General features: G+C 52.1%; 1 protein-coding gene across 2 annotated transcripts in view; it reads left to right on the top strand.

Annotated features, from left to right (window-relative positions):
* Positions 1-18,917, top strand: part of LOC133355137 (myocyte-specific enhancer factor 2A-like) — a 127,149-nt gene that overhangs the window by 90,979 nt on the left and 17,253 nt on the right. For both annotated transcript variants that reach the window (XM_061572460.1, XM_061572461.1), the window contains exons 5-9: positions 3,246-3,371; positions 6,316-6,436; positions 9,438-9,494; positions 11,857-12,038; positions 15,865-15,949. In XM_061572460.1, coding sequence (XP_061428444.1) covers positions 3,246-3,371; positions 6,316-6,436; positions 9,438-9,494; positions 11,857-12,038; positions 15,865-15,949 — 571 coding nt within the window. The remainder of the gene's footprint in view (positions 1-3,245; positions 3,372-6,315; positions 6,437-9,437; positions 9,495-11,856; positions 12,039-15,864; positions 15,950-18,917) is intronic.

Raw genomic sequence — 18,917 nt, 5'->3', positions numbered from 1 at the left:
ATATTTGTAGTTTGCGTGTCTCTCTCCCCATGGTCGCGTAGATTTTTCTCCGGGTCCTCCTGTTTTTCCCCTCCACATTTAGAATCAACATCGCCACGTGTTCAGAGTATTTGGCTGCTGCTATAAATGTCCACACGATAATAAGCCACTTAAATTTCGATTTAAAGCTTTTGTGACTGCAGGGATTCATCTTCTTGGTTCTTTCGGTAAAGTCACGTAGAATGGAAATAATGAAATAAAAAACAATTATTATTTTATTACGTTTTATTATTTATTCTTTTATTATTTCCATTCTACGTGACTTTACCGAAAGAACCAAGAAGATGAGCCACTTCTCGTTGAGCTATCATTTGTGGCCAGGTCGCTTCTGAAAAAGAGCTCCTAGAAAGCTCAGTGGGGTCTTACCTGGTAAAAAAAAAACAAAAGCAGACAAAACTTGCCAGCAGTGGCGTGAGCGACAAGCGCTTTCAGGGGCTGCACCTTTACCTGTTCTACAAAGACGTCAGCTCGACCGTTGGGTGCTCAGCTGCACGACGAATGATGACGATGCGGTCGTCCCCACTGTTAAGTGTCGTGCACTTTAAATATCATTCCAACACTTCTTGGACTTCATAAAGAATGTTAAAGGTGGGCTTCTGAGCCATCTCAGCCACCGCCACCCCCCGGCCGGCCGGCCGCCCCCACCACCACCACCACCGCCGCCGCTGCGAGACCGACTACGGCCGTGTCACTTCGTCCCGGCTCGAAAAAAAAACCCAAAGTAACGTTTTGTCTGCACGACCTCGAGGCTTGCAAACGACAACGAGCGGACAGACCACGCAGCCCGTCGCGATCGCGTCGACGACGGCTAGGAACCACGGCAAAGGCCGCGACGCGTTTACGTGACCCCCGACAGGCCGCGGCACGCTGGAAAACAAAGTTCTAAAATAGACGAGCGGTGGGCTCGCAGACCTTCGAATGGTGCTTCTGCGGCCCGCGTGCTGGCAAACGGGCGTCGAAACTTCGGCTGAAAATCCCGCGCCGGATCCTCTCTTACGCCGTCACCGTTGCCGGATCCTCGCGAAACCGATGTCGCCGCCTGGCGCTACGCAGAGCAAGGGCGGACGCCACGTAAAGTCTCTCTCCTCCCATGACGCCACGTGTTGTTTTCGTGACACGGATTGGACGCAACTCGACGAATGTACGAGGGAAGACATTTTTTTTTAAACGCGAATTGGATGTAACGCGATCGAGTGAACGGCACTTCGTCGCGCGAGTAGGAATAAGCGTCTTCTTGGTTCTTTCGGTAAAGTCACGTAAAATGGAAATAATAAAAATAAAACATAATAAAAGAATTCTCACGACGTTTCGGCCACAACGCAAGCAGAACGTCCTCAGGTGAAGAACAGGTCTGTCGAGAAGACAGTCTGAAGACAGTCTCATTCAGACTCTGTCTTCTTGACAGACCTGTTCTTCACCTGAGGACGGCTGCTTGCATTGTGGCCGAAACGTCGTGAGAATTATTTTATTATGTTTTATTTTTATTATTTTATTATTTCCATTCTACGTGAATTTACCGAAAGAACCAAGACGACTCTATATTGTTTATTATAACGCGATTTTCCCATCACGTGGTTTACTTCAGGAACGCAACTACCACGTTACAGGAGAGCGGACTGTAAATACCAACTATTGGATTTTCACACCGATATTATCCCCGCGGCAGCGCTTGTTTAAGAGAGCGTGAAGTCTGAACCAATTCTGGACCGGTTCTGACATTCTGGGACACGTGAGCAGATCCACGATCGTTTAGCAAATGCTGTTGGGACTCCCGGATGCTATTGGCATGAGCACTCCACGCGAACCGCGGGGACCGTGTTCCCGACACGCAAAAAGCAGTGTCGTGCACAAACTCACCGTGCACCCGAAACGAAACATTGTGGGTCAGAGCAAACATAAGTAGAACTCTGTTCCGCCTCTCCCCACGCAAATACAAATGTGTTTTATTCCATCAGCCTATTCATTGGCTTTCCAGACGAATATTTATTCTTGAGTGTTTTTTTTGAAGAGAGGAAAAAAAACGCGGGGTAGCTGGGTAATTGCTGTTTCTGCTCTGATGAAGAGCCTTTGCCTTACATTTGTTTTTTTAAATATATATTTTTCAACAACTCAGGTAGATCTCGTTCTGTCCATCTGTAATGGCGGGGGGGGCGGGTGCACGCGGTGACCGTCGTGAAGATACTCTTAGGTTTTTTCGGTAAAGTCACGTAGGAAAAAAATATAATAATAAATATTATAATAGAAATAATAATAGGAATAAAAAAATAAATCACGACGTTACGGAGGCAAAAACGTGATTTATTATTTTATTTCTATTATTATTTATTTTTTACCTATGTGACTTTACCGAAAAAACCTAAGAGTATGAATCCTTGCAGTCACGAAAGCTTCAAATCTAGAATCGTCGTGAAGATGATCCAGCATAGCCTAAACGTGAGCGCAACGTCGCGTTGCTACGAGCAACTTTGCTCGGTAGGACAGCGGCAAAATTGCCCCCAAACGTTCACCCCAGGTGCTGCCCCTGGGCGCTGCCCCTGGGCGCTGCCCCCAGGCACTGCCCCCCAAGTGCTGCCCCCCAGCGGGCTGTTATCCCGACTGCCGTATTGGCTTCGAGCCGCGGGTCGAGGTGACGCGTCCGCTCGGAACTCCTCTTGCGGAGCCGGCTCCGGTGCGTCGCCCCGGACGCTAAGAGAAACGCTCTGCGGAATGGGATATCGCAGAAGTACATCTGAGGTCTCTTCGGTGGGGGGGGCTCTGGTGCTGTCCGCACACTTTTATGGGGAGCACCCGCTGCGCTTTCCGACGCGCCTCCGCTGCTAGAGGGAAATGTTTGTCACGTTATTTTTTCATTCTCAGAGCTGGAAAGTTAACGAATGTGATATGGTGACCTGACTTGTGCGGTTGTTGGTGACCGGGTTGAGGCCCGGCCTGCGTTCCAGGCTCACACCTGGATTCGAACCCAGGCTCTCAGTGGTGCTGGATCTGTGACGGCAAACTAAATGGTGCCTCTCTCTGTGTCTCTCTCTCTCTTTCCGTGTGTCTCTGTCTCTCTCCCCGTTTCCCTCTGCGTCTCCATCTCCTACATCGCTCTTTGCCCCCCTGCCTCTCGCCCCGTATCTCTCTCTCCCGTATCTCTGCCTCTTTCTCTCTCCATCTCTCTCCCCCCGCCTCCATCTGCGTCCCCGCATCTCCCTCCGTGCCCGCAGACGCTGCGCAAGAAGGGCATGAACGGGTGCGAGAGCCCCGAGGGCGACGTGGATGAACTGCTCGGCCCGCACAGCCCCATGGGACAGGACAAGTTCCTACGCGACGACGGAGACATGACGGGGAGGGTGAGTCCCCCCCCCACCGCCGCACCCACCCACCCCATCCACGTCAGAACATTTCCACATCATCTTCTTGGTTCTTTCGGTAAAGTCACGTCGAAGGGAAGTAATAAAATAATAAAAATAAAACATAAGAAAATAATTCTCACGACGTTTCGGCCACAACGCAAGCAGCCGTCCTCAGGTGGAGAGCAGGTGAAGACCAGGTCTGTCGGGGAGACAGCGTCTTCACCTGAGGACGGCTGCTTGCGTTGTGGCCGAAACGTCGTGAGAATTATTTTATTATGTTTTATTTTTATTATTTTATTACTTCCCTTCTACGTGACTTTACCGAAAGAACCAAGAAGATGAATCACTGCAGTCACGAAAGCTTTAAATCGAAATTTTATTATGTTTTATTTTTTATTATTTTATTACTTCCCTTCCACGTGACTTTACCGAAAGAACCAAGAAGATGAATCCCTGCAGTCACGAAAGCTTTTAATCGAAATTTCCACATCAGTCGACGAATCTTTGCTGCTGCTGCATCGTTCCCTCTCCCCCGCGCCGACGACGAATCGGCATGAAATGAAGCTAAAGAAATCAGTCCCCGTGTGGCGCTCTTCCGATCGGACGTGCAACCACGAAGCGTCGAATCGTCGACTAACGTCGGCTTCCCAAGCGTGCGCGCGCGGATGTGTTTTCCGGTGTGCGTCTGTTGTATGCGGTGTGTTCGCTTAACCCCCTCCAGCCACTAGAGGCGCTAACCATGCACAGCCAATGCCTGAGCCACGAGCCACCCAGTTGCACAACATGCGCGTGTTTTGTCAAGGCAGGAATCAAGTTGACATTGAACGTTGGGCCGACGTTCGTCCAGCGGTTACAACGACAAGCCGACGTGAGCCCAACGTTGGCATGTTTACCAATCACGTTCGAGAAGAAGCGGACGCCGCAGAGCCACTACTTGAGATCGCATGAAGCGGACCTCTGCCGCACGCAGGAGGGGAGGCGGGGGGCAGCTCTTTCCCACCCGCTCTGCCGACAGGGAGAGAGGCTCGCCGCACGACAGTCGCACCGATATATATTTTTTCTCGAATTGTTTCTCAGAAGCTGCGAATTTTGGCCAAATTCAGCGCGTGACCAAGAACTTCCCGTCGCGCGACGTAATGCAAGCGGTCGTTGTTTTTTATTTCACTACCACTATTACCGTGTCACCGCCCTGCGGGCGTTCGGCGAATCTGAGGCTCTCCCTTCGGTTTGCGTGCGCATTCAAATAGCGGCCGGGCTGGTACCGCCAGCTCTCCGCACCGGAGCGCCCGGTTTAAACACGGGCGGCGGCTGAAACCCGCATCCGAGCCCAGGATCTCAGCGGTGCTCAGCGGCTCACATGCTCTGACCTCTCCTGACCTCTGAGCAAGTCGGCCAGCTCCGCGTCTGGTTTTATTGTTGTCGTGTAAAGCCAGAGATAGTCATTTTGCGGCGCCCCAACGCGGATCCTTGCATCTCCTCCACTCGCACCTCCCCCCCCCCCCACTACACAGCCTCCACAACTCCTCCACTCCTTTGCCATGCCCCCCCCCCCCCCCACAAACGCCACTCCCGTGCACCTACTTTGCCCCCGGCCCCTCCGAGCATCTCGTCACGAGCGCCGGTTTCCTGTTTGCTGCACTTAAACATTCACTGCATCAACATCACTCACTGCCCCCCCCCACACCCCACCGCACCCCACCGACCGTAACCTCCTCCTCCGTCCGCACTGTCGTTCCTGTTTATGCTCGGACTCTCTGACACGCAACGCGCTCCCTTTAATCGCTCCGTGCCTGGCGGTAGTCGGGAGATGTTGTTTGCGCGCGACGATGGTTGTAATGATAAAGCTGCTGATGATGATGCTGCTGCTGCTGCTGATGATGATTATGGTGATAATGATGATGGTGGTGGTGCTGCTGATGAGGGTGCTGTTGCTGGATGAGATGTTAAACGATGGTGTTGCTGCTTCTGATCACGATGATGATACTACAGTAAAGCTGATGATTATGCTGCTGATGATGGTGCTGATGCTGCTGCCATGAATAATGACTGATGGTTATTCTGCTCATAATGACAGCACTCCTGATGGTGCTACTGTTCCTACTTGTGCTGATGAGCATGATGCTGCTGATGCCTTAATGTTGTTGGTGGCATTAACATTATTCATGATCACTGCAACCTCAATTATATTGTTTTCTGGAGTTTATGTAAATTTTTATGATCATCATATTTGCCTCTAACGATATTGGCGATCAATATTCGTGACAGTTGATGAAGATTAAAATTGCGAACAAATGATCATTCTGCAGAGATGAAAAAAAATACAAAAGATTTTTACAATGGCCACCTTTCACGAAGATGCAAAACTATCCCGGGCCGGATGTCATTAAACGCGAATGTAATAATAACATCAATTGATGAATCAACTTTTTTACAGGAGGGTCCTGCCTTGGGAATGTTTGACGGACACACGAATTGACGTCGCACGTCTTTAGCTGCGGGAGGTAAAACCGGGGGAACCCGGGAGAAAGAAACTCGCACGGAGCCGAGGCGGGGAGAGAGAATACAAAACTCCCCAACGGCGTAAAAGGGCCCCAGACGGTCGAGGGGGCGGTGTTGGGCGTGGGATCGAACCCAGTGACGGGCGTTCCCGCCGCGCCACCGGGCCGCGCTCCGCTCGGTCTGCGCGGCGTCAGCGGCGTGCAGGGGGCGGTGACATTGAGAGGAGCGACGGTGATCGCGGGGTTAATGACTGCGGGCCGCGAGGGGGGAGGCGGGCGGGAAGGTCTGCGATAATAACAGCAGCGGTGACTAAACCCCCCCACCCCGTCCGCATTTTCCACTCCGCTTCCCCGTTCCACTCCTCTCTCCTCTGCCGCCCACTCCTCCCCTCCTCCCCCACCCCTCCCCACTTCTCTCTCTCTGCCCCCCCCCCCCGCCGCAGGCTGGAATCCCTTCCCACGGTTTTCAGCTACCGCTGAGCATGAGCTCCGGCGGGAGCATGGGCTACGGGGTGACGGGGGGAGCGACGCTCTCCAGCCCCGGGATGCGACCCGCGAGCACGGGTAACTGCTCCTCAACAATCGCACACGCTGCGTGCGTGCGCAACGCGCGTGTGCGTGTGCAGCGCGCGTGTGCGTGTGCAACGCGCGTGTGCGTGGGCAACGCGCATGTGCGTGGGCAACGCGCGTGTGCGTACGCGAGTGTTGCAGGTGTGCGTGCACGCGTGTCCGGGTGTACAGCCATCCCTCGATGTTCTACCCCCTCGTGTAACGTTGCAGCGTTCAGAAGGTGCTCGCTAACAGCACTTGCCCCAACGGTCCGTTGAGGCTCTACGGGGGATCTTTGTCCTTGTCTTTTGTGGTCTCGCATTGGCCGCGATCTCCCATGCAGGATGCCACAGTGAGTGATGCTAGTGTACAACAAACCCTACAGTTTATATGTAGACCTAGTCAAGCAATGTTGCACGTACGGAACGTGCGTACATACACGCGTGCAAGTGGTGTTTGGGGAGTGCCTATTTAGGCCAGGTGCTTATTTAAGGCTAAGTTTACCCAGGGGATGCACGGAATAATCCTTAGCGTCGTTGTGGAGAATATAAAGTAATAAAATAAATAAGCAGACTATACCGCCTCTGTGTTCACGGTTCACACGCACACTCATTGCATACACGCGCGGCAAAACACACCGCCATTCGCCACTAAGTGGTGCCGACATCACCAGAGTGCTTGCGCCAGCCTAGGTGCACTGGCACGCACACACTGACAAAGAAAAGGACGAAGATCTTCCTGTATTCAACAGACAGTTGCGGGCAAGAAGTGCTGTTAGCGAGCGCCAGTTAGCGAGCGCCCGCACGGCACACGAGGGGCGTGGGTGGCGTTTACGCACCGCCGCACCGGGTACTCGTTTAAGGCCGAGTCGCCCTAGGGGACCGGTGAGTCGGCGCGCTTCGGCCGCGAGCGTGAAGCGAACGCTGACCGCTGGGCGGTTTGCAGCGCAGTGCGCCGCCGCTCCCCGCCGAGCGCGGACGCAACACGGAGAGAGGGCCGGAGCTCACTCAAACGCGGCGGCGTAATCCCCTCGCCGCCGCTTTCTAAATAACTGGCGGTGATTGCGCCGTGATTGCGAGCGAGCGCCACCTTCGCACGCCGATCACGGGGAGGCTCTTGCGGACCCCCGTCGAGAGTTGGCGGGGAGGTGGCCACGCGGCAACAACAACAACAACAACAACGCCGCGGCGCAAAAAAGCAGTGCCGCACAAACACCGCTGTCCCCGCTCACTCCGGAGGGAAAGCGCGCAGAATTTCTGTGAAATTTGTTGACGGGATTTTTTAAAAAACGCTTCGGGTTTTTTTTTTTGCGCGCACCGACGACCATTGCCATCCCTTCCCAGCATCCTCCTCGTCCTCCCATCCTTCTCTTCGTCCCCCATCCACCTCGTCGCGCCGTCGCTGTGCAGCGGCCCCTTCTGATCCACCGCCCGTCCCGTTCGCGAAACGCTTAGTTGAGCAGAGGAAAACCTAATTACCGATATTACGTCGCGAACAACAACACGGCTCACTGGGGTGGGGGGGTGTGTGTGGGGAGCGGTGGTGTAGCGGTTAGCGCTACGCTGCGCTACGAACCCGTTTCCCGCTCACGGCCACCAACGTCGGTGACGATTATCTGAACCCGTCCTGGGCCTCCCCTAGGTCGACTCGGCCTCAAATGAGTACCTGTTGCGATGTGTAAACATCGCCACTAGGGGGACAAAGGCGGCCGGGCGTGGTGCTGGCCACCCACCTCCTCATGTGCCGTGCCGGCCTTCATAGGTGCTCGCTAACAGCACTTGCCCCAATAAGCTGTTACGGGCTATACGGGGGATCTTTGTGTTTTCGTGTGTGTGTGTGTGCTCGTGCATGGCTCAGTGCGTCGTGCGCACTGGTGCAGTGTGGTCAACGCTCCGAAGCGGAAATTCGACAAGCGAACATCAAAAAGTCTGTAGATGTAGCCGCATCGACCTTCTAAAAAGTCGCCAAAAATGTCACCGGACAATTTACCGAGTATCGTGCGGAGTGAACTGATGCAGGATCGCTGGCGCACGCCTCGATTGCCACGGCAATCTGCATCGTGTCCTCCCAGGAAGTTTTGCCGCCACTCGATTTGAACAAAAAATTTTCTTGCTGGGGAAAGCTCCACAAGCCGCTAACATCCAGCATTGAGAAACGCTAGGTGCTTCTACTTTTCTCTTTTTTTATTCGAATAAGTCTCGCCGATTCAAATCAAAGTTGTTCGGAAATCGACTAAATGTCTAAAATGTGCACGTATTCTACTCGCGAATGGGATAGATAGACAGATATATTTTTTGCAGACCCTAATTTTAGTTTGTTCCGTGCACACTGAATACATTTTAAGTCAAGATACGCTACATGTGACAGACTCCGTCGAATCACAGATAGGTACAGTCAGGAAATTACTTTACAAACTCATAAAACATTGTGCGTGATTTCGATTTAAAGCTTTCGTGACTGCAGGGATTCATCTTCTTGGTTCTTTCGGTAAAGTCACGTAGAATGGACCGGGTCTTCACCTGAGGACGGCTGCTTGCGTTGTGGCCAAAACGTCGTGAGAATTATTTAATTACCTTTTATTTTTATTATTTTATTATTGCCATTCTACGTGACTTTACCGAAAGAACCAAGAAGATTGTGCGTGATGCATGCATTGGGCCCGTTACAGAGAAACAATTCTTTTTTTAAGACGTTGTTTTGCCACTCTGTTATAACTGTCAGATGGCGAAGGGTAGACCCAGGCCCAGTTCGGATCTCAGCCAGTGCTGAGGTTCGAACTTAAGTTGCCGGAATAAGTTCTGTGCCTCCGTCGTAAAGCATCCAAAAGAACGTGGAAATATTTTCACCGTTGCAAGGTCAGCAATGAAAATGCCCGCAGCCCTCAGGTTTATTTTAAATGGGTGAGAAGATACTTTCAATGAAACTTTGACCAAACCGAAACATTTGCGCCGTGTGAAATTCGTGCGATTTTTGTTTCTTTACTAAAACAAACGTTTCTCTTTTTGCATGTGTGCAGGAAGCTTGCTTGGAGGAGACTTGACGGTGTTGACTGGTGCAGGCACCAGTCCTTTAGGTGAGCACAAAGTGACCCTCACAGTGACCCTCACAGTGACCCTCACAGTGACCCTCATAGCTACCCTCACAAAGTGACCCTCACAGTGACCCTCAGAGTGACCCTCATATCTACCCTCGCACAGTGACCCTCAGAGCATGACCCCCAGAGTGACCCTCACAAAGTGACCTTCAGAGCGTGAATCTTCAGAATGACCCTCACAGTGACCCTCAGAGAATGACCCTCACAAAGTGACCCTCACAGTGACCCTCAGAGTGACCCTCATATCTACCCTCGCACAGTGACCCTCAGAGCGTGACCCCCAGAGTGACCCTCACAAAGTGACCTTTAGGGCGTGAATCTTCAGAATGACCCTCACAGTGACCCTCAGAGAATGACCCTCACAAAGTGACCCTCAGAGTGACCCTCAGAGTGACCCTCATATCTACCCTCACACAGTGACCCTCAGAGCGTGACCCCCAGAGTGACCCTCACAAAGTGACCTTCAGGGCGTGAATCTTCAGAGTGACTCTCACAGTGACCCTCAGAGTGACCCTCATATCTACCCTCGCACAGTGACCCTCAGAGCGTGACCCTCAGAGTGACCCTCACAAAGTGACCTTCATATTCTTGGTTCTTTCGGTAAAGTCACGTAGAATGGGAATAATAAAATAATAAAAATAAAACATAATAAAATAATTCTCACGACGTGGCCGAAACGTCGTGAGAATTATTTTATTATGTTTCATTTTTATTATTTTATTATTTCCATTATACGTGACTTTACCGAAAGAACCAAGACGATGAATCCCTGCAGTCACGAAAGCTTTAAATCGAAAGTGACCTTCAGTTTTCCTGCCCCGAATGGAGGACTGCCTATCCTTCGTGGTTACTGGAGTGAGAAGCAGTCCACCAGACCCCCTGTAGTCCACAGGACATTCTATGCGAGCCAGCTGCGGTGGCTTCCTGCTGTTTCTGGAGGAACTCCGAGGGGAGGGGCTCACTCTCCTGATTCCACCAAACGGGGCTTGGTCAGAAGACATCGTAGATGCCTGTCCCCCCCCACTGAGGCCTTTGACACAAACGTATTTTGATGATTAAGTGATAAAAAAAATGTTGGTAATTGACTTGAAGGTGGAGGGGTCACCAGCCCCTCGCACCAGGTTACTCATGTGAGGCTGAGTCGACCTAGCGGAGGCCCAGGACCTATTCAGGTATTCATAACTGGTGTTGGTGGCCGGGTTCGTAGCGCGTACGTACGTACACGCACACGCACAGGAACACGTGCGGGGATGCGACAGGTACAACGCAACACATCAACCTGCTATTAGGGACAGAAAATCCCAGACAAATAAATAAATAAGTACAAAGTATAATTTACACTTGTAAAGGCAGCCATGCACACAGTCTTTTTTTAAACACCCATTAACAGGCACAAAGCCGCACTCACAGCGCCGAAGACTGTGATGTAGTGTGTGAGCGCGCGTGTGTGAGCGAGATCGTGTGTGTGCGTGCGAACACGTGTATGTGTGTGTGCAAGCACGCGTGTGCGTGAGCGTGCGCGGAGCGGTGGTGCAGTGGTTAGCGCACTGTGCTGCATACCCAGCGACCAACATCAGTGACGATTATCTGAATGGGTCCTGGGCCTCCCTTAGGTCGACTCAGCCTCATGTGAGTTACCTGGTGCGATGTGTAAACCTGTGGTGCTGGCCACTCACGCCTTTTAGTGCCGTGCCAGCCTTCATCGGTGCTACTTGCTAACGGCACTTGCCCCAACAGTCTGTTAAGGCTTAAGGCAAAATCTTTGTCGTTGTGTGAACGTGTGAATTTTTTGCAGACCTATGTGTGTGAGTGTGATTGTGAGTTTGAGCGCGTGTGAGCGCGTGAGGAGCGGTGGCGCACTAGTTAGGGCACTGCACTACGAACCCTCTTTAACTGGTCCTGGACCTCCTCTAGGTCGAGTCAGCCTCAAAAGTAGCACCTGGTGCGGTGTGTAAAGATCGCCACCGGTCGGGCGTGGTGCTGACTACTCACCCCTTTGTGTGCTATGCCGGCTTTCATAGGTTGCTACTTGCCCCAACAGTCTGTTAAGGCTCCACGGGGGGGGGGTCTTTGTTTGTGGTTGTGTGTGGTGTGTGTGTGTTTTTTTACACGTAGGAGAAAACTGAAATGCCCAGCGAAAACCCACGCACATGAGGCAGGATAGCGCGCATTGCTCCACACAGACATGATGAGCAACTGTGATCTGTTGATGGGTACGCTTTGTACGAGTCGCTCATGACTGACGGCCCCTGTGAAAAAAGAGCTTCACGGCTCATCGGATTTCCCCGACTGTCTGTGCGTACGCGTACATCACGTGCTTGTCGTTTTCCTGTGCCACCAGCAAACGGCTACCCTCATCAGAGAGGGTCGCCAGGTATTCTGGGCCCTGGTGGTCATGTGATCCGGCCTGGGGGGGGCGGCCTGGCCGCCAAGAGCCCCCCCCCGCCGCAAGGGCACCCCCTACGCAAGCCAGACCTGCGAGCGGTTGTACCCCAGAGTTGCAAGAATCCTGCTGGCAGCATGGTGAGTGCCGAGATAACGGCGGTGGCGGTACGCGTGGTGTGGTTGTAAGGTGTGTGTGTGAGTAATGGCACATTTGGTGGTGTGGCTGTAAGGTGTGTGTGTGAGTGACGGCACATTTGGTGGTGTGTGTGTATGTGTGTGTGTGAGTGTGTGATGGTGGTGTGGCTGCAGGTGTGTGTGTGAGTGTGTGATGGTGGTGTGGCTGTAAGGTGTGTGTGAGTGATGGCACATTTGGTGGTGTGGCTGGAGGTGTGTGTGTATGTGTGTGATGGTGGTGTGGCTGGAGGTGTGTGTGTATGTGTGTGATGGTGGTGTGGCTGGAGGTGTGTGTGTATGTGTGTGATGGTGGTGTGGCTGTAAGGTGTGTGTGTATGTGTGTGATGGTGGTGTAGCTGGAGGTGTGTGTGTATGTGTGTGATGGTGGTGTGGCTGCAGGTGTGTGTGTATGTGTGTGATGGTGGTGTGGCTGTAAGGTGTGTGTGTATGTGTGTGATGGTGGTGTGGCTGGAGGTGTGTGTGTATGTGTGTGATGGTGGTGTGGCTGGAGGTGTGTGTGTATGTGTGTGATGGTGGTGTGGCTGTAAAGTGTGTGTGTATGTGTGTGATGGTGGTGTGGCTGGAGGTGTGTGTGTATGTGTGTGATGGTGGTGTAGCTGTAAGGTGTGTGTGTATGTGTGTGATGGTGGTGTGGCTGTAAGGTGTGTGTGTGAGTGACGGCACATTTGGTGATGTGACTGGAGGTGTGTGTGTATGTGTGTGATGGTGGTGTGGCTGGAAGTGTGTATGTGTGTGATGGTGGTGTGCGCTGGGTATGTGAGTGACGGCACAGTTGGTGGTGTGTGTGTATGTGTGTGATGGTGGTTTGGCTGGAAGCGTGTGGGTGATGGTGGTGTGACTGGAGGTGTGTGTGTGAGTGATGGTGGTGTGGCTGGAAGCGTGTGGGTGATGGTGGTGTGGCTGGAAGCGTGTGGGTGATGGTGGTGTGGCAGTCGGCGTGTGAGTGAGAGAGCAAGGGCGCAGTTGGGTGGTTTGGCCGATTTCTGGCTGGCATGGCCAAAAGTGAGTTTGGCGAGTGCGCCAACAAGGACGGTCTTTTACGCCCAACCTCGACGGCGCCAACGGAGGAGTGGGCGCCATGTGCACGCCCCGATGATCTCGGCGGCGGCGGCGATGAAGGGGGGGGCGAACCATGTCGTCCGCGACAAAGCCGAACGCTCACCGCTCCATCGTGTTGTTGCGAAATCCCTTGAATTGAATCATCTATTACTCGTTATCCCACCGTCCCTTCGTTGCAGTTTGAGCGGGGGGGGGGGGGCGAACCGTGTCGTCCGCGACAAAGCCGAACGCTCACCGCTCCATCGTGTTGTTGCGAAATCCCTTGAATTGAATCATCTATTACTCGTTATCCCACCGTCCCTTCGTTGCAGTTTGAGCGGGGGGGGGGGGTGCGGTTTCTGGTGGGAGAGGGGGTGAGGGTGGGGAATGGGTGGGGGGGGTGGTGGGGGGGGGGTGAGGTGGGGGGGGTGAGGTGGGGGGGGGTGGTGGTGGGGGGGTGAGGTGGGGGGGACAGCGACACACACAAAAAAAAATGTGCCGAATATAACAGCTCAGTGTCTTGGTCACTGAGACGGCTTAATTGGCATCACAACTTTGGAGGGGTGTTAATGGGGATTTGACGATTCGTGAGACGTTTGTGTGCCCGTGTTATGCAAAATAATTGGACTTTCGGATCGTGCAATACAGTATTTAAAAAGACCTGTCAAGCCACGATAACGTGTTAAAACGCTAATGATGGGCATTAATTACATATATACTTTTTTTTTAAATATGTATTTCTATATATATAGGCATGTCCACACGTAGACAAAATTAAAAGGATGTTATATAACACACGTCGTTATCGAGCTGCACCTGGCGAGCCCGAGTTTGATTCCCGGCCACGGCCAACGTCACCGTGGCGAGCGCTGTCCAAAGCCATCGGACGGAATCCGGTGAGCTGTGAAGCTCTTTTTCGCAGATGTCCAGTCAAAGCCTTACTGTCACCAGCGTGCTCGATCAACCCCCGGGGCGAACATGGTCACGTGGGGAGACGTTCATCGAGCAGTGGATTTGGCCAAAGGCCCCGTACATTATGGGTTTAAAAATGTATTTGATCAAATATTAAATTTCGATTTAAAGCTTTCGTGACTGCAAGGATTCATCTTCTTGGTTCTTTCGGTAAAGTCACGTAGAAGGGAAGTAATACAATAATACAAATAAAACATAATAAAACAATTATTATTTTATTACTTCCCTTCTACGTGACTTTACCGAAAGAACCAAGAAGATGATCAAATATTCTCGTCAAGAGCTAAATTCCGATGTTGAGGTCTGCTCGCCACGAGAGGGCTTAAGAAGAGATAATGTTAATGGATATCCATTGTAATTTATGGATATCCATTGTAATTTATGGCTATCTATTGTAATTTATATTCATACATTAACCACGACCCCCCCCCCCTCCTCTGGCCTTCGCAACCGATTGGCTCACAAGTGATGACATCACATTTATCCCCGCTAGTAAAGACCGAAACAGGAAAAGGATTTCTCCACAACTCTGTGGCTGTCGCCTGATGATGCTGGTTGTTGTTGTAATTACCGGCGAAACGTCACGGCACTCGAATCGTAAATGAATGTAGTGGGTTCACTCTCCGACACACCGGTGTGCTGTACTAGTAACGAATTGGCACGTTCTGTTTACGTGACACACAGGGGCGGTTTCTTCATTAGGGCGATTGGGCGACGCACCACCAATGTCATTCAACCACAGAGTCACGCTAGCCGTCACTGTCAGCCTCTGGATATAGTCCAATCAGCGTCATGTCACGTTCTGTGGAGTACCGCCTCTTTTGGGGCGATTTCACTCCGGCTGAGAATCGCCCCGAGTGGCCCCATAGACTTACATTCAAAGATGTTTTTTTTCGAACGGGGGCGCTCCAATGCATTCTCTATGGCTTCCGGGAGGGCAAGCCCTAACGTGCTTACGTCATCATACGTGCTAACGTCATCATACGTAAGCACGTTTCATCCAACAATATAATTTATCGCTACCTAGTGGAATCTTTAATAAAATAAACTTGAGTGGTTTGTTTTAATAGTGAGTATATAAACAAACAAGATGTATTGTAAGAGTCACTTTATTTTTCATTAATATTAAAGAAGTGAAGTTGCCTTTACATGCTTAAGCTGTTAACTTATTCATTGCATGGGTGGACCTTATCCTTATCAATCATCCAGACATTTGCCCCCCCTGAGAGATTTTGCAGGAGCCGCCACTGGTGACACACCTTAGTTATTGGCTGTGTCGGGCGGTGGCGGGTTTAACAACACATTTGTATTTACGCGATCTAACCCAGAAACCTCTATTATAGATAATATTGGTCGCGAATGCCTACCACGTGTTAAACTTAAGGAGACAGTTTCTCTATAAAACATTTCGTTATCTGCTTTTGCCCCCTGCCAACTGCTAGGGCTTTTAATGGCACGTAAAGATGAAATCGCATTTATAAGCATATATATGCGTGTTTTTATTACCGTGAATAAGACATTATTTCAGTAAGTTGCGGTCTAGATACGATAACGTTTGCATTAAAGCTGGTATGAAGTCACTTTACAGCTCTCAATGGAGATGTACATTCGATACTTACTTTCAACAGTCAAAATAAAGCGGCCTTTTATCGCCACCAACAGGAAAATTACATTCGTTTAAAACATTTCTTCTTAAGAACACACGAGTTACGGGATTGATTTTTAAACGACGTCTCTGTGCCTTTCTATCCCCTTGCAGAATCAAAGGTTAACAAATTCCCACGCTTTGCAAGCCTTGGTGACACCCAGCCAACTCAGCAGCTACCAACCAAACTACAGCACAGGTGAGTGTAACCTCCTTCCCACAATCCCTTGCACTGCGGCCCCTTTTGCGACTTTGTACGTATGTAGAACTTTTTTCCCGCCGTACGTAGCCAACCGTGCGAATCGGAGGTACGGTGGGGCGGGGGAAGGACAGCAAACTAAACACAAAAAGAGTTCGGAAGCAATGCGTTTTCAACGTAGATTACTTAACAGTTGCATAGCTCCAGTGGCTTCTTCATATCGGATGGAAGAGCGTTCCAGACGGCCGCAGAAACGATCGCCGCTCGACGCTTGTGCTCCGCGCTACGATTTGATTGGGTTAGCCGAGTCAGTCGGTCGGTCGGTCGGTGGCGAGTTCTTAGCACCACAGGCTCGCGACGGAACCCGTGAGCGGACAACTCCGCATACGCGTCAGATCTCGGGGGCTAGGCGAGGGTTTGAGACTGGAGAATGCTTGGAGGGGGGCGACCGTCGAAGACGCCTGCTGACTGTTGAGAAACTTACACACACGTGACGCTGGGGCTGCACACCTCGTGACCACGAGAGGGGCGGCGGTTGATGGAAGACAGAGGAGGGAACCGTGGAGACGGAGCGATGGGATCGGATCACGCGCAGGACCGCGGTGGACTGTGACGCCGTGGGACTGTTGAGGATTGGCGACGGTGTGGGGCAGAGGTTGCAAACGGGTTTTGATTCCTTACCCGTACCCGTACCCGGCCGCACCAGGGTCGCAAACGGGTACCCGTACCCATACCCGGCCGGGTACGGGTAGCCGTTCCCTACCCGTACCCTACCCGAAATGAGTGACAAACGGTTACTCACCAGTGACTCACGGCCTACCCGTACCCATACCCGGCCGGGTACGGGTAGCCGTTCCCTACCCGTACCCTACCCGAAATGAGTGACAAACGGTTACTCACCAGTGACTCACGGCCTACCCGCACCCGGCCGGGTACAGGTACCCGTTCCCTACCCGTACCCTACCCGAAATGAGTGACAAACGGTGACTCACCAGTGACTCACGGCCTACCCGTACCCGTACCCGGCCGGGTACGGGTACCCTGTTCCCTACCCTTACCCTACCCGAAATGAGTGACAAACGGTTACTCACCAGTGACTCACGGCCTACCCATACCCGTACCCGGCCGCACCAGGGTCGCAAACGGGTACCCGTACCCGTAATCTGGCCGGGTACGGGTAGCCGGGTATCGGGTAGGGTACGGGTATCGGGTACCCGGTTGCGACCTCTGGTGTGGAGGGATAGCCCTCGTCCAGGAGTGGATAGACTATGACTGCTCATGATGATGATAATGGGATTTGCCGATGGGAACAATAATTTACGGAACTTTGTTCAATCCACCGCTGGACGAAGGCCTATCCTCCCGATGTCGCGTCGGTCACAGGGGGCTGATCGACCACAATTCACCATGCTGGCTCTGGTCACCAGTGCGGGCTGGCGAGAGAGTATTTTAAATATATATTTTGTTTACACGCCCTCATTAGCTTGTGAGTAAATGTATTGCGTAACAATTTAGTACAGACACAGGGGGTGGGTGTATATACGAGGCCCCCTTCTAAAGGCAGCTCAATCCAGTCACAAACTACCTCCGTGCGTTTTCTCGTCAAACCAAAAAAAAAAGGACACTTCACCTAAAGGGGCTTTCAAATAAAGCATTCCATTGATGGGGCCTGGAATTTAAGCCGAAACATTCCTCGCTTTCTCTGTTTCGCTTTTCCGAATAAAAGTCCTAAGATTTCCCCCCCTCCCTCCCTCCCCCCGGTAAACGAAACGCGAAAACAAAACGAAACGCGAAACCCTCGCGGAATAGCGGCGAGTTGTGTTGGTGCCCAGCGTCGACTCGCAGCCGCAGGTGGTGGTGCCGGTGGTGGTGGCGGTGGCGGTGGTGGTGGCGGTGATGGTGGTGGCGGTGGCCCTGTTGACCGGTGGGAAGGCCCATGGAACGTGGCAGGGCCGCTCGGCGTTTTCGTTTTTTTTTCCACGGCTCTCCCAAACAGTTTTTCGGGGGGTCGTGTCCGCACGATGTCCGACGTTTCGCCCCCCCCCCCCACCCACCCACCCACGTGCTTGCAGCTTCCTCAGCGACTTAATTTGAGCATATCTCCACGTTGCCCTGGGAGGTTCTTCGGAAAATGCAGGAATTTTTTTACTGCAATCCTCGCCTTTTTTGGCATTGAAAAATGCCCCCTTATATGACCTCACTAATTGCTGCACTAATCGGAGGTGCAGGCGGACGACCCGAAACTGGCGTCGACAATCGGAGGGGCCTTTTCAATCCGATGGGGTGGGGGTGGATAAATCATCTGGTGGGGGGGGGGGGGGCGGCGGTGGTGGGGCGGGGGTTGGCCCAGTTTGTTTTTAACCGATGGTGAGAACCCACCGAGATGCGGTGTCTGGTGTCTGTCTCGCAAGTGAGACGCTTGAGTCGGGAAAAAAACAAACATCTACGCACACCGGGGCGGCGGCGTCAAATCACTCGACGCGCGGCCGCAGCCACCGGCGGCTTTACACGGCGGGCGCGGTGTTTTTTTTCTTCTTCTTCCAACCGCGCCGACCGGTGTACGGCAAGAGAAAGAAAGGAAGGAAAAAAACGCGCGAGGCGGAAAACATCTGGGGAAATTGCATTTGCCGCGAGAGTAGCGGTTCCGGAACACGGGCGCAGCCCCGGCAACTGCTCGCTCGCTCGACCGCCCACCACGTTGCTTAAACTATAATATAGATTTTTTTTTATTTTTACCAGGTAAGGCCCACTGAGCTACGTAGCTATTTTTCAGAAGCGACCTGGCCACACAGGTGATAGCACAACGAAGCGGCTTTTCGTCAGATGTTTATAGCGGCCGAATGACTCTATGATTCTAAATGCGGAGGGAAAAACCGGAGGAAAAATCCACGCTACCACGGGGAGAACATGCAAACTCCACATTTACAGGGTATCAGAGTTTGGATCGAAGCCACAACTTCCTGTATAC

This window comes from Lethenteron reissneri, chromosome 50, assembly GCF_015708825.2.
Source record: "Lethenteron reissneri isolate LAM-NWPU_2019-01 chromosome 50, ASM1570882v1, whole genome shotgun sequence".
NCBI lineage: Eukaryota > Metazoa > Chordata > Hyperoartia > Petromyzontiformes > Petromyzontidae > Lethenteron > Lethenteron reissneri.
The sequence above is the reverse complement of the archived record's forward strand: the minus strand, read 5'-3'. Positions and strand labels throughout refer to the sequence as shown.